The 15,118-nt window shown below is 55.2% G+C and overlaps 1 protein-coding gene across 2 annotated transcripts in view; it reads left to right on the top strand.

Moving 5' to 3' along the window:
- Positions 1 to 14,898, top strand: part of lamtor4 (late endosomal/lysosomal adaptor, MAPK and MTOR activator 4) — a 37,880-nt gene extending 22,982 nt beyond the window's left edge. For both annotated transcript variants that reach the window (XM_059975161.1, XM_059975159.1), the window contains 2 exons: positions 13,018 to 13,135; positions 14,572 to 14,898. In XM_059975161.1, the coding sequence (XP_059831144.1) occupies positions 13,018 to 13,135; positions 14,572 to 14,669 (216 nt within the window). In that variant the 3' untranslated portion in view covers positions 14,670 to 14,898. The remainder of the gene's footprint in view (positions 1 to 13,017; positions 13,136 to 14,571) is intronic.
- The last annotated feature ends 220 nt before the right edge of the window (positions 14,899 to 15,118 follow it).

Here is a 15,118-nt window from a genome sequence, read left to right as displayed (position 1 = left end):
CTGGGCTGTCTGATCCTCAGTGAGGATGGGGTGCTGTCTGTAAGTCCGGGCGATGGGAGGGTTAAACACGAGCTGCTGGGCTGTCTGGTCCTCAGTGAGGTTGGGGTGTTGTCTGTAAGTCCGGGCGAACGGAGGGTTAAACACGAGCTGCTGGGCTGTCTGATCCTCAGTGAGGTTGGGTTGCGCTCTGTAAGACCGGGCGATGGGAGGGTTAAACACGAGCTGTCTGATCCTCAGTGAGGATGGGGTGCTGTCTGTAAGTCCGGGCGATGGGAGGGTTAAACACGAGCTGCTGGGCTGTCTGATCCTCAGTGAGGTTGGGGTGCTCTTTGTAAGTCCGGGCGATGGGAGGGTTAAACACGAGCTGTCTGATCCTCAATGAGGTTGGGGTGCTCTCTGTAAGTCCGGGCGATGGGAGGGTTAAACACGAGCTGCTGGGCTGTCTGATCCTCAGTGAGGATGGGGTGCTGTCTGTAAGTCCGGGCGATGGGAGGGTTAAACACGAGCTGCTGGGCTGTCTGATCCTCAGTGAGGTTAGGGTGCTCTTTGTAAGTCCGGGCGATGGGAGGGTTAAACACGAGCTGTCTGATCCTCAATGAGGATGGGGTGCTGTTTGTAAGTCCGGGCGATGGGAGGGTTAAACACGAGCTGCTGGGCTGTCTGATCCTCAGTGAGGTTGGGGTGCTGTCTGTAAGTCCGGGTGATGGGAGGGTTAAACACGAGCTGCTGGGCTGTCTGATCCTCAGTGAGGTTGGGGTGCTGTCTGTAAGTCCGGGTGATGGGAGGGTTAAATACGAGCTGCTGGGCTGTCTGATCCTCAGTGAGGTTGGGGTGCTCTTTGTAAGTCCAGGCGATGGGAGGGTTAAACACGAGCTGCTGGGCTATCTGATCCTCAGTGAGGATGTGGTGCTGTCTGTAAGTCCGGGCGATGGGAGGGTTAAACACGAGCTGCTGGGCTGTCTGATCCTCAGTGAGGTTGGGGTGCTCTTTGTAAGTCCGGGCGATGGGAGGGTTAAACACGAGCTGTCTGATCCTCAGTGAGGTTGGGGTGCTGTCTGTAAGTCCGGGCGATGGGAGGGTTAAACACGAGCTGCTGGGCTGTCTGATCCTCAGTGAGGATGGGGTACTGTCTGTAAGATTGGGAGATGGGAGGGTTAAACACGAGTTGTCTGATCCTCAGTGAGGATGGGGTGCGCTCTGTATGTCCGGGCGATGGGAGGGTTAAACACGAGCTGCTGGGCTGTCTGATCCTCAGTGAGGTTGGGGTGCTCTCTGTAAGTCCGGTCGATGGGAGGGTTAAACACGAGCTGCTGGGCTGTCTGATCCTCAGTGAGGATGGGGTGCTGTCTGTAAGTCCGGGCGATGGGACGGTTAAACACGAGCTGCTGGGCTGTCTGGTCCTCAGTGAGGTTGGGGTGCTGTCTGTAAGTCTGGGCGAACGGAGGGTTAAACACGAGCTGCTGGGCTGTCTGATCCTCAGTGAGGATGGGGTGCTGTCTGTAAGTCCGGGCGATGGGAGGGTTAAACACGAGCTGCTGGGCTGTCTGATCCTCAGTGAGGTTGGGGTGCTCTTTGTAAGTCCAGGCGATGGGAGGGTTAAACACGAGCTGCTGGGCTGTCTGATCCTCAGTGAGGATGGGGTGCTGTCTGTAAGTCCGGGCGATGGGAGGGTTAAACACGAGCTGCTGGGCTGTCTGATCCTCAGTGAGGTTGGGGTGCTCTTTGTAAGTCCGGGCGATGGGAGGGTTAAACACGAGCTGTCTGATCCTCAGTGAGGATGGGGTGCTGTCTGTAAGTCTGGGAGATGGGAGGGTTAAACACGAGCTGCTGGGCTGTCTGATCCTCAGTGAGGATGGGGTGCTCTCTGTAAGATTGGGAGATGGGAGGGTTAAACACGAGTTGTCTGATCCTCAGTGAGGATGGGGTGCGCTCTGTAAGTCCGGGCGATGGGAGGGTTAAACACGAGCTGCTGGGCTGTCTGATCCTCAGTGAGGTTGTGGTGCTCTCTGTAAGTCCGGGCGATGGGAGGGTTAAACACGAGCTGCTGGGCTGTCTGATCCTCAGTGAGGATGGGGTGCTGTCTGTAAGTCCGGGCGATGGGAGGGTTAAACACGAGCTGCTGGGCTGTCTGGTCCTCAGTGAGGTTGGGGTGTTGTCTGTAAGTCCGGGCGAACGGAGGGTTAAACACGAGCTGCTGGGCTGTCTGATCCTCAGTGAGGTTGGGTTGCGCTCTGTAAGACCGGGCGATGGGAGGGTTAAACACGAGCTGTCTGATCCTCAGTGAGGATGGGGTGCTGTCTGTAAGTCCGGGCGATGGGAGGGTTAAACACGAGCTGCTGGGCTGTCTGATCCTCAGTGAGGTTGGGGTGCTCTTTGTAAGTCCGGGCGATGGGAGGGTTAAACACGAGCTGTCTGATCCTCAATGAGGTTGGGGTGCTCTCTGTAAGTCCGGGCGATGGGAGGGTTAAACACGAGCTGCTGGGCTGTCTGATCCTCAGTGAGGATGGGGTGCTGTCTGTAAGTCCGGGCGATGGGAGGGTTAAACACGAGCTGCTGGGCTGTCTGATCCTCAGTGAGGTTAGGGTGCTCTTTGTAAGTCCGGGCGATGGGAGGGTTAAACACGAGCTGTCTGATCCTCAATGAGGATGGGGTGCTGTTTGTAAGTCCGGGCGATGGGAGGGTTAAACACGAGCTGCTGGGCTGTCTGATCCTCAGTGAGGTTGGGGTGCTGTCTGTAAGTCCGGGTGATGGGAGGGTTAAACACGAGCTGCTGGGCTGTCTGATCCTCAGCGAGGTTGGGGTGCTCTCTGTAAGATTGGGAGATGGGAGGGTTAAACACGAGCTGTCTGATCCTCAGTGAGGATGGGGTGCTCTCTGTAAGATTGCGAGATGGGAGGGTTAAACACGAGGTGTCTGAACCTCAGTGAGGAAGGGGTGCGCTTTGTAAGACCGGGCGATGGGAGGGTTAAACACGAGCTGCCTGATCCTCAGTGAGAATGGGGTGCTGTCTGTAAGTCCGGGCGATGGGAGGGTTAAACACGAGCTGTCTGATCCTCAGTGAGGATGGGGTGCTGACTGTAAGTCCGGGTGATGGGAGGGTTAAACACGAGCTGTCTGATCCTCAGTGAGGATGGTTGCTGTCTGTAAGACCGGGCGATGGGAGGGTTAAACGCGAGCTGTCTGATCCTCAGTGAGGATGGGGTGCTGTCTGTAAGTCCGGGTGATGGGAGGGTTAAACACGAGCTGCTGGGCTGTCTGATCCTCAGTGAGGTTGGGGTGCTGTCTGTAAGTCCGGGTGATGGGAGGGTTAAACACGAGCTGCTGGGCTGTCTGATCCTCAGTGAGGTTGGGGTGCTCTTTGTAAGTCCAGGCGATGGGAGGGTTAAACACGAGCTGCTGGGCTGTCTGATCCTCAGTGAGGATGTGGTGCTGTCTGTAAGTCCGGGCGATGGGAGGGTTAAACACGAGCTGTCTGATCCTCAGTGAGGTTGGGGTGCTGTCTGTAAGTCCGGGCGATGGGAGGGTTAAACACGAGCTGCTGGGCTGTCTGATCCTCAGTGAGGATGGGGTGCTGTCTGCAAGATTGGGAGATGGGAGGGTTAAACACGAGTTGTCTGATCCTCAGTGAGGATGGGGTGCGCTCTGTAAGTCCGGGCGATGGGAGGGTTAAACACGAGCTGCTGGGCTGTCTGATCCTCAGTGAGGTTGGGGTGCTCTCTGTAAGTCCGGTCGATGGGAGCGTTAAACACGAGCTGCTGGGCTGTCTGATCCTCAGTGAGGATGGGGTGCTGTCTGTAAGTCCGGGCGATGGGACGGTTAAACACGAGCTGCTGGGCTGTCTGGTCCTCAGTGAGGTTGGGGTGCAGTCTGTAAGTCTGGGCGAACGGAGGGTTAAACACGAGCTGCTGGGCTGTCTGATCCTCAGTGAGGATGGGGTGCTGTCTGTAAGTCCGGGCGATGGGAGGGTTAAACACGAGCTGCTGGGCTGTCTGATCCTCAGTGAGGTTGGGGTGCTCTTTGTAAGTCCAGGCGATGGGAGGGTTAAACACGAGCTGCTGGGCTGTCTGATCCTCAGTGAGGATGGGGTGCTGTCTGTAAGTCCGGGCGATGGGAGGGTTAAACACGAGCTGCTGGGCTGTCTGATCCTCAGTGAGGTTGGGGTGCTCTTTGTAAGTCCGGGCGATGGGAGGGTTAAACACGAGCTGTCTGATCCTCAGTGAGGATGGGGTGCTGTCTGTAAGTCTGGGAGATGGGAGGGTTAAACACGAGCTGCTGGGCTGTCTGATCCTCAGTGAGGATGGGGTGCTCTCTGTAAGATTGGGAGATGGGAGGGTTAAACACGAGTTGTCTGATCCTCAGTGAGGATGGGGTGCGCTCTGTAAGTCCGGGCGATGGGAGGGTTAAACACGAGCTGCTGGGCTGTCTGATCCTCAGTGAGGTTGTGGTGCTCTCTGTAAGTCCGGGCGATGGGAGGGTTAAACACGAGCTGCTGGGCTGTCTGATCCTCAGTGAGGATGGGGTGCTGTCTGTAAGTCCGGGCAATGGGAGGGTTAAACACGAGCTGCTGGGCTGTCTGGTCCTCAGTGAGGTTGGGGTGTTGTCTGTAAGTCCGGGCGAACGGAGGGTTAAACACGAGCTGCTGGGCTGTCTGATCCTCAGTGAGGTTGGGTTGCGCTCTGTAAGACCGGGCGATGGGAGGGTTAAACACGAGCTGTCTGATCCTCAGTGAGGTTGGGGTGCTGTCTGTAAGTCCGGGCGATGGGAGGGTTAAACACGAGCTGCTGGGCTGTCTGATCCTCAGTGAGGTTGGGGTGCTGTCTGTAAGTCCGGGCGATGGGAGGGTTAAACACGAGCTGCTGGGCTGTCTGATCCTCAGTGAGGTTGGGGTGCTGTCTGTAAGTCTGGGCGATGGGAGGGTTAATCACGAGCTGTCTGATCCTTAGTGAGGATGGGGTGCTGTCTGTAAGTCCGGGCGATGGGAGGGTTAAACACGAGCTGTCTGATCCTCAGTGAGGATGGGGTGCTGTCTGTAAGTCCGGGCGATGGGAGGGTTAAACACGAGCTGCTGGGCTGTCTGATCCTCAGTGAGGTTGGGGTGCTCTCTGTAAGTCCGGGCGATGGGAGGGTTAAACACGAGCTGTCTGATCCTCAGTGAGGATGGGGTGCTCTCTGTAAGTCCGGGCGATGGAGGGTTAAACACGAGCTGTCTGATCCTCAGTGAGGATGGGGTGCTCTCTGTAAGTCCGGATGATGGGAGGGTTAAACATGAGCTGTCTGATCCTCAGTGAGGATGGGGTGCTGTCTGTAAGACCGGGCGATGGGAGGGTTAAACACGAGCTGCTGGGCTGTCTGATCCTCAGTGAGGTTGGTGTGCTGTCTGTAAGACCGGGCGATAGGAGGGTTAAACGCGAGCTGCTGGGCTGTCTGATCCTCAGTGAGGTTGGGGTGCTGTCTGTAAGTCCGGGTGATTGGAGGGTTAAACACGAGCTGCTGGGCTGTCTGATCCTCAGTGAGGATGGGGTGCTGTCTGTAAGTCCGGGCGATGGGTTGGTTAAACACGAGCTGCTGGGCTGTCTGATCCTCAGTGAGGTTGGGGTGCTCTCTGTAAGTCCGGGTGATGGGAGGGTTAAACACGAGCTGCTGGGCTGTCTGATCCTCAGTGAGGTTGGGGTGCTCTCTGTAAGTCCGGGCGATGGGAGGGTTAAACACGAGCTGCTGGGCTGTCTTATCCTCAGTGAGGATGGGGTGCTCTCTGTAAGTCCGGATGATGGGAGGGTTAAACACGAGCTGTCTGATCCTCAGTGAGGATGGGGTGCTGTCTGTAAGACCGGGCGATGGTAGGGTTAAACGCGAGCTGTCTGATCCTCAGTGAGGAAGGGGTGCGCTCTGTAAGTCCGGATGATGGGAGGGTTAAACACGAGCTGTCTGATCCTCAGTGAGCATGGGGTGTTGTCTGTAAGACCGGGCGATGGGAGGGTTAAACGCGAGCTGTCTGATCCTCAGTGAGGTTGGGGTGCTGTCTGTAAGTCCGGGTGATGGGAGGGTTAAACACGAGCTGCTGGGCTGTCTGATCCTCAGTGAGGATGGGCTGCTGTCTGTAAGTCCGGGTGATGGGAGGGTTAAACACGAGCTGCTGGGCTGTCTGATCCTCAGTGAGGATGGGGTGCTGTCTGTAAGTCCGGGCGATGGGAGGGTTAAACACGAGCTGCTGGGCTGTCTGATCCTCAGTGAGGTTGGGGTGCTCTTTTTAAGTCCAGGCGATGGGAGGGTTAAACACGAGCTGCTGGGCTGTCTGATCCTCAGTGAGGATGTGGTGCTGTCTGTAAGTCCGGGCGATGGGAGGGTTAAACACGAGCTGTCTGATCCTCAGTGAGGATGGGGTGCTGTCTGTAAGTCCGGGCGATGGGAGGGTTAAACACGAGCTGCTGGGCTGTCTGATCCTCAGTGAGGTTGGGGTGCTCTCTGTAAGTCCGGGCGATGGGAGGGTTAAACACGAGCTGCTGGGCTGTCTGATCCTCAGTGAGGTTGGGGTGCTGTCTGTAAGTCCGGGCGATGGGAGGGTTAAACACGAGCTGCTGGGCTGTCTGATCCTCAGTGAGGATGGGGTGCTCTCTGTAAGTCCGGGCGATGGGAGGGTTAAACACGAGCTACTGGGCTGTCTGATCCTCAGTGAGGTTGGGGTGCTGTCTGTAAGTCCGGGCGATGGGAGGGTTAAACACGAGCTGCTGGGCTGTCTGATCCTCAGTGAGGTTGGGGTGCTCTCTGTAAGTCCGGGCGATGGGAGGGTTAAACACGAGCTGTCTGATCCTCAGTGAGGTTGGGGTGCTGTCTTTAAGTCCGGGCGATGGGAGGGTTAAACACGAGCTGCTGGGCTGTCAGATCCTCAGTGAGGATGGGGTGCTGTCTGTAAGTCCGGGCGATGGGAGGGTTAAACACGAGCTGCTGGGCTGTCTGATCCTCAGTGAGGTTGGGGTGCTGTCTGTAAGTCCGGGCGATGGGAGGGTTAAACACGAGCTGCTGGGCTGTCTGATCCTCAGTGAGGTTGGGGCGCTGTCTGTAAGTCCGGGCGATGGGAGGGTTAAACACGAGCTGCTGGGCTGTCTGATCCTCAGTGAGGATGGGGTGCTCTCTGTAAGTCCGGGCGATGGGAGGGTTAAACACGAGCTACTGGGCTGTCTGATCCTCAGTGAGGTTGGGTTGCTGTCTGTAAGTCCGGGCGATAGGAGGGTTAAACACGAGCTGTCTGATCCTCAGTGAGGTTGGGGTGCTGTCTTTAAGTCCGGGCGATGGGAGGGTTAAACACGAGCGGTCTGATCCTCAGTGAGGTTGGGGTGCTGTCTTTAAGTCCGGGCGATGGGAGGGTTAAACACGAGCTGCTGGGCTGTCAGATCCTCAGTGAGGTTGGGGTGCTGTCTGTAAGTCCGGGCGATGGGAGGGTTAAACACGAGCTGCTGGGCTGTCTGATCCTCAGTGAGGTTGGGGTGCTCTCTGTAAGTCCGGGCGATGGGAGGGTTAAACACGAGCTGCTGGGCTGTCTGATCCTCAGTGAGGTTGGGGTGCTGTCTGTAAGTCCGGGCGATGGGAGGGTTAAACACGAGCTGTCTGATCCTCAGTGAGGTTGGGGTGCTGTCTTTAAGTCCGGGCGATGGGAGGGTTAAACACGAGCTGCTGGGCTGTCAGATCCTCAGTGAGGATGGGGTGCTGTCTGTAAGTCCGGGCGATGGGAGGGTTAAACACGAGCTGCTGGGCTGTCTGATCCTCAGTGAGGTTGGGGTGCTGTCTGTAAGTCCGGGCGATGGGAGGGTTAAACACGAGCTGCTGGGCTGTCTGATCCTCAGTGAGGTTGGGGTGCTGTCTGTAAGTCCGGGCGATGGGAGGGTTAAACACGAGCTGCTGGGCTGTCTGATCCTCAGTGAGGTTGGGGTGCTGTCTGTAAGTCCGGGCGATGGGAGGGTTAAACACGAGCTGCTGGGCTGTCTGATCCTCAGTGAGGTTGGGGTGCTCTCTGTAAGTCCGGGCGATGGGAGGGTTAAACACGAGCTGCTGGGCTGTCTGATCCTCAGTGAGGTTGGGGTGCTCTCTGTAAGTCCGGGCGACGGGAGGGTTAAACATGAGCTGCTGGGCTGTCTGATCCTCAGTGAGGTTGGGGTGCTGTCTGTAAGTCCGGGCGATGGGATGGTTAAACACGAGCTGTCTGATCCTCAGTGAGGATGGGGTGCTGTCTGTAAGTCCGGGCGATGGGAGGGTTAAACACGAGCTGTCTGATCCTCAGTGAGGATGGGGTGCTGTCTGTAAGTCCGGGCGATGGGATGGTTAAACACGAGCTGCTGGGCTGTCTGATCCTCAGTGAGGTTGGGGTGCTGTCTGTAAGTCCGGGCGATGGGAGGGTTAAACACGAGCTGTCTGATCCTCTGTGAGGTTGGGGTGCTGTCTGTAAGTCCGGGCGATGGGAGGGTTAAACACGAGCTGTCTGATCCTCAGTGAGGTTGGGGTGCTGTCTGTAAGTCCGGGCGATGGGAGGGTTAAACACGAGCTGTCTGATCCTCAGTGAGGATGGGGTGCTGTCTGTAAGTCCGGGCGATGGGAGGGTTAAACACGAGCTGTCTGATCCTCAGTGAGGTTGGGGTGCTGTCTGTAAGTCCGGGCGATGGGAGGGTTAAACACGAGTTGTCTGATCCTCAGTGAGGTTGGGGTGCTGTCTGTAAGTCCGGGCGATGGGAGGGTTAAACACGAGCTGCTGTGCTGTCTGATCCTCAGCGAGGTTGGGGTGCTCTCTGTAAGTCCGGGCGATGGGAGGGTTAAACACGAGCTGCTGTGCTGTCTGATCCTCAGCGAGGTTGGGGTGCTGTCTGTAAGACCGGGCGATGGGAGGGTTAAACACGAGCTGTCTGATCCTCAGTGAGGTTGGGGCGCTCTCTGTAGGACCGGGCGATGGGATGGTTAAACACGAGTTGTCTAATCCTCAGTGAGGTTGGGGTGCTGTCTGTAAGTCCGGGCGATGGGAGGGTTAAACACGAGCTGCTGGGCTGTCTGATCCTCAGTGAGGTTGGGGTGCTGTCTGTAAGTCCGGGCGATGGGAGGGTTAAACACGAGCTGTCTGATCCTCAGTGAGGTTGGGGTGCTGTCTTTAAGTCCGGGCGATGGGAGGGTTAAACACGAGCTGCTGGGCTGTCAGATCCTCAGTGAGGTTGGGGTGCTGTCTGAAAGTCCGGGCGATGGGAGGGTTAAACACGAGCTGCTGGGCTGTCTGATCCTCTGTGAGGTTGGGGTGCTCTCTGTAAGTCCGGGCGATGGGAGGGTTAAACACGAGCTGCTGGGCTGTCTGATCCTCAGTGAGGTTGGGGTGCTGTCTGTAAGTCCGGGCGATGGGAGGGTTAAACACGAGCTGTCTGATCCTCAGTGAGGTTGGGGTGCTGTCTTTAAGTCCGGGCGATGGGAGGGTTAAACACGAGCTGCTGGGCTGTCAGATCCTCAGTGAGGATGGGGTGCTGTCTGTAAGTCCGGGCGATGGGAGGGTTAAACACGAGCTGCTGGGCTGTCTGATCCTCAGTGAGGTTGGGGTGCTGTCTGTAAGTCCGGGCGATGGGAGGGTTAAACACGAGCTGCTGGGCTGTCTGATCCTCAGTGAGGTTGGGGTGCTGTCTGTAAGTCCGGGCGATGGGAGGGTTAAACACGAGCTGCTGGGCTGTCTGATCCTCAGTGAGGTTGGGGTGCTGTCTGTAAGTCCGGGCGATGGGAGGGTTAAACACGAGCTGCTGGGCTGTTTGATCCTCAGTGAGGATGGGGTGCTGTCTGTAAGTCCGGGCGATGGGAGGGTTAAACACGAGCTGTCTGATCCTCAGTGAGGATGGGGTGCTGTCTGTAAGTCCGGGCGATGGGAGGGTTAAACACGAGCTGCTGGGCTGTCTGATCCTCAGTGAGGTTGGGGTGCTCTCTGTAAGTCCGGGCGATGGGAGGGTTAAACACGAGCTGCTGGGCTGTCTGATCCTCAGTGAGGTTGGGGTGCTCTCTGTAAGTCCGGGCGATGGGAGGGTTAAACATGAGCTGCTGGGCTGTCTGATCCTCAGTGAGGTTGGGGTGCTGTCTGTAAGTCCGGGCGATGGGAGGGTTAAACACGAGCTGCTGGGCTGTCTGATCCTCAGTGAGGTTGGGGTGCTGTCTGTAAGTCCGGGCGATGGGATGGTTAAACACGAGCTGTCTATCCTCAGTGAGGATGGGGTGCTGTCTGTAAGTCCGGGCGATGGGAGGGTTAAACACGAGCTGTCTGATCCTCAGTGAGGATGGGGTGCTGTCTGTAAGTCCGGGCGATGGGATGGTTAAACACGAGCTGCTGGGCTGTCTGATCCTCAGTGAGGTTGGGGTGCTGTCTGTAAGTCCGGGCGATGGGAGGGTTAAACACGAGCTGTCTGATCCTCAGTGAGGTTGGGGTGCTGTCTGTAAGTCCGGGCGATGGGAGGGTTAAACACGAGCTGTCTGATCCTCAGTGAGGATGGGGTGCTGTCTGTAAGTCCGGGCGATGGGAGGGTTAAACACGAGCTGTCTGATCCTCAGTGAGGTTGGGGTGCTGTCTGTAAGTCCGGGCGATGGGAGGGTTAAACACGAGTTGTCTGATCCTCAGTGAGGTTGGGGTGCTGTCTGTAAGTCCGGGCGATGGGAGGGTTAAACACGAGCTGCTGTGCTGTCTGATCCTCAGCGAGGTTGGGGTGCTCTCTGTAAGTCCGGGCGATGGGAGGGTTAAACACGAGCTGCTGTGCTGTCTGATCCTCAGCGAGGTTGGGGTGCTCTCTGTAAGTCCGGGCGATGGGAGGGTTAAACACGAGCTGTCTGATCCTCAGTGAGGTTGGGGCGCTCTCTGTAAGACCGGGCGATGGGAGGGTTAAACACGAGTTGTCTGATCCTCAGTGAGGTTGGGGTGCTCTCTGTAAGACCGGGCGATGGGAGGGTTAAACACGAGTTGTCTGATCCTCAGTGAGGTTGGGGTGCTGTCTGTAAGTCCGGGCGATGGGAGGGTTAAACACGAGCTGCTGGGCTGTCTGATCCTCAGTGAGGCTGGGGTGCTGTCTGTAAGTCCGGGCGATGGGAGGGTTAAACACGAGCTGTCTGATCCTCAGTGAGGATGGGGTGCTGTCTGTAAGTCCGGGCGATGGGAGGGTTAAACACGAGCTGCTGGGCTGTCTGATCCTCAGTGAGGTTGGGGTGCTCTCTGTAAGTCCGGGCGATGGGAGGGTTAAACACGAGCTGCTGGGCTGTCTGATCCTCAGTGAGGTTGGGGTGCTGTCTGTAAGTCCGGGCTAAGTCATTGAATATATGAGTGGATGCTGATGGGTTCTGGATTCGGAAGGACATGGGAGATAACGGCGGGAAGGCAAGGGATTGAGGTTGAGAAGGATAGTAAAGCAGATGTGATTGGCCTAATTCTGCTCCAGTGTCTCATCGTCCCAGGATAATAGCAGAGGAATAGGGATTAGCCATGTTTCCGAAGCCACTGGTCACAGAGCGGGCTGGCTCGGCTCTCTAGAGTTGGAGATTAGATTTATGCGTCACGTGTACACTGAAAATTCCAGTGAATTGTGTTATTTACAACACAATGAGAATCAGAACCAGGTTTATTATCACTCACATATGTCATGAAATTTGTGTGTTTGTGGCAGCAGTACGATGCAAAATATAAAAATATAGATCACAAAGTATATGCACTGTGAGTGTGTGTACATATATATATATATATACACACACACACACACACACACACACACACACACACATATATGTAAGTAAAAGGTTTGCTCATCATCAATGAAGACCTTGACACCATTAGTACTTTTTACGAGGTTGAGTTGCTAGCTCGATACTCAACCCAGCACAGATGGAGAGCATGCAAGGGAGCTGGCCGGATTCGAACTCGGGACCTCTCACCCCAAGGTCCAGCACTGATGCCACTATGCCACCAGTCAGCTTGTTGATGGTGTCAAGACTAGCACTTGATTTATGTTTAAGTGAGTGAGAGTTGTGCAGTGTCAGCCTCACTCTCTCTTCCCAATTCCCATCTGGATCCAGTGGCAAGACAAGAGTCGAGACGGCTGGAGATGGGACTAGGCGCAGTGAATGACCAGGACGTCTTCTGTGTCTTGTCGTGATCTGCGCGTTCCACGATGCTTGCAGAGACCGCCTTCTTGACCGTTGGACCTTCCATTGGTCTCGTCCGCTCAATCCGCCGCAGTCTGTCTTCACATGCTGGGACAGACGACTCCGTCTCACCGAGGGTTCGAGATCCGTCGGCTGCCCTCACATGGTTTAGCCGGCTTGTTGAAGATGTTCTTGAAAGATTAGATAGAGATTAACCTTATTTGTCACATGTAGATAGAACTCCCAGTGAGATGCATTGTTTTCTCTCGGCGACGAGCACTGTCCAAGGATGTGCTGGGGCAGGAAAGCAGTACCCCTTGAGAAAACGCATAAAGAAAACAAAATGCAGAATTCTAGTATTAGGTTACAGAGAAAGTGCAGTGGAGACAGATAAAGAGTGAAGGCAACGGTTGAAATAGATTAGGAGGTCGAGTTCGTCTTTTACCGTGAGAGCGTATGATCCCAGCGGGATAGAACTGTCCTGGCGGTAAACACTTTCAGGCTTAGGTATCTTAGGTCCTGAGGAAGCGTTGACGGTTTATTCCTCTCCATAGATGCTGCCTGACCTGCTGAGTTCCTGCAGCATTGTGTGTGTTGCTTAGCTGTCTTCTCGAACAGGAGGGGGGAGAAGGGAGAATGTTCAGGACGGGTGAGGCATGCAGACGGAGTCCGCGGAGGGCAGGTTGGTTTCCGTCACGTGGAGCTATGTCCACAACTTTGCAGTTTCGGGTCGTCTCGAGTCGAGTAGTCGCCGTACCTAGCTGTGATGTGCCCGGATAGGATGCGATCTGTAAAGCAGTTGGGGACGTGTGGAATTTCCCTCACCTGCTATGGAAGCAGAGGGGCTGGTGTAGAAGGTCTGACGGTGGTGTAACTTGGTGCTGTGTACAGTCAGCAGGGGAGCTGGAGAACGACGAGCGCACTGCCTGGGTGATGATGCGAATGATGCAGACCGCTGTCAAGCTGTGTGTGAGTGGCAATACCAACCCCTCCTTCAAGAGAATGTCAGGTGAGTGAAGCAGAGTCCCCCTCCTTCCGAGCGGTAGTGGGCACCGACAAAGGGGTTTCCCTTTGATTAGAGCAGAATTGGGCCATTTGCCCATAACCTGCTCCACCATTCAATCTTGGTTGAGTTTTGTTCTCAACTGCCCCCCCTCACTGATCAAGAATCCCTGTCTTAAATACACCCATTAACTTTGCCCCTACAGCTGTCTGTGGCAATGAATTCCACAGATTCTCTGCCCTCTGGCTAAAGAAATTCTTCCTCATCTAAGTTCTAATGTGACATGCCTATACTTTGAGGCCGTGCCCTCAGATGAGACGCAGATAGAGGCCTCCTCTCCACATCCACTCTCCCCAGCCCTTTCTGTGTCGGGGGAGTTTCAGTGGGATATCTCAACCCCCGCTGTCCCGATTTCTGTCGAGTACGGCTCAGAAACTACAAAAGCTCCTCACACGTTAAACCTTTCATTCCTGGGATAGTTCTCGGAAACTATTATTTCCTGAGATACGGTGCTCAAAATTGCTCTCGATATTCCAAATGTGGTCAGTGTAACACCATAAAAAGTCTCAGCATTACATCCCTGCTTCTACGTTCTCCTCTACTTAACGATAAGATGAACTCTTGACCTCATAATCGACCTCGTTATGCCCCATTGTCTGCCTGCGCTCACTTTTTCTGTTGCTGTTACACTTTCCCTAAGGAATCATGTGCTGACATTGGAAAGGGTTCAAAAGAAGTTCACGAGAATGATTCTAGGATTGAAAGGCTTGTCATATGAGGAGGTTTGGATGACTCTGGGCCTGTACTCACCAGAATTCAGAAGAATGAAGGGGGTTCATTGAAACCTGTCGAAAGTTGGAAGGTCACCATGGAGTGGATGTGGAGAGGATGTTTCCTAGGGAGGGAGTCTAAGACCAGAGGGGACAGCCTCAGTTTAGAGGGACGTCCATTTAGAACAGAGATGAGGAGGAATTTTGTTAGCTGAAGAGTGGTGAATCTGTGGAATTTGTTGCCGTGGAGGCCACGTCATTGGGTATAGTTTACACAGTGGTTGACAGATTCTTGATTAGTCAGGGCATGAAGGGATATGGGGAGAAGGGAGGTGATTGGGGCTGTGGGGGAATTGGATCAGCCATGATGAAATGGTGGAGCAGATTCGATGGGCCAAATGGCCTAATTCTGCTCCTATATATTATGGTCTCCACTCTTGATGATGGGGTCCCAGCCGAAACATCACGTTTCTTCCCCTCCGTAGATACTGTCTGACCTGCTGAGTTGCCCCAGCGTCTTTGTGTGTGCTCCTCACACTTGTGCATTGTTACTGTGTTCCCTTGTTCTACCTCCGTGCACTGTGTGATGGCTTGATCTGTGTGCAAGGCAGGCTTTTCGCTGCCAGTAGCCCCTCTCGCAATGAATGCTAACGTTGTGTTTGCACTTTTCAGTGGTGTTTGGTGAGCACACCTACATGGCGACCATCTCTGGGCAGAAGGTGTTTGTGGTGAAAAGGCAGAACAACCCTCACGAGGCCCTGGAGGTGTGAGCTGGTCTCTCGCTGTCTCACCCTCGGAAACAGAAGCCTCCAGCTCCTCGTCACCACCTCCAACTCTCCCCCTCCACGGATCCGGGTAGCAAAACCCCTGGCTCCTACTTCGTTCGACAAGCACCTCCCTTCTTCACCTACAGAACAAAATCTTCCGACTGTCAAGCCTGCCATGTATTTTTTCCTGTCTGGATTTTCAGTTGATGAATGAAGCAGGTTTTGGGCACGGGGTGGGTGGGGGTGGGATGGAATGGAGGGGGGTTTTGGGCACGGGGTGGGTGGGGGTGGGATGGAATGGAGGGGGGTTTTGGGCACGGGGTGGGTGGGGGTGGGATGGAATGGAGGGGCAGAAGAGGAAGACGGTAAAAATTAAGGACGTGCAGGTGGACTGCTGAATCTGCTTTGCTCTCGTCTGTCGGATCGAAATAAACCTCTTGTTGCACACACTC

The sequence above is a fragment of the Hypanus sabinus genome, chromosome 7, assembly GCF_030144855.1.
Source record: "Hypanus sabinus isolate sHypSab1 chromosome 7, sHypSab1.hap1, whole genome shotgun sequence".
NCBI classification, from domain to species: domain Eukaryota; kingdom Metazoa; phylum Chordata; class Chondrichthyes; order Myliobatiformes; family Dasyatidae; genus Hypanus; species Hypanus sabinus.
This window is presented reverse-complemented; position numbering and strand designations above follow the sequence as displayed.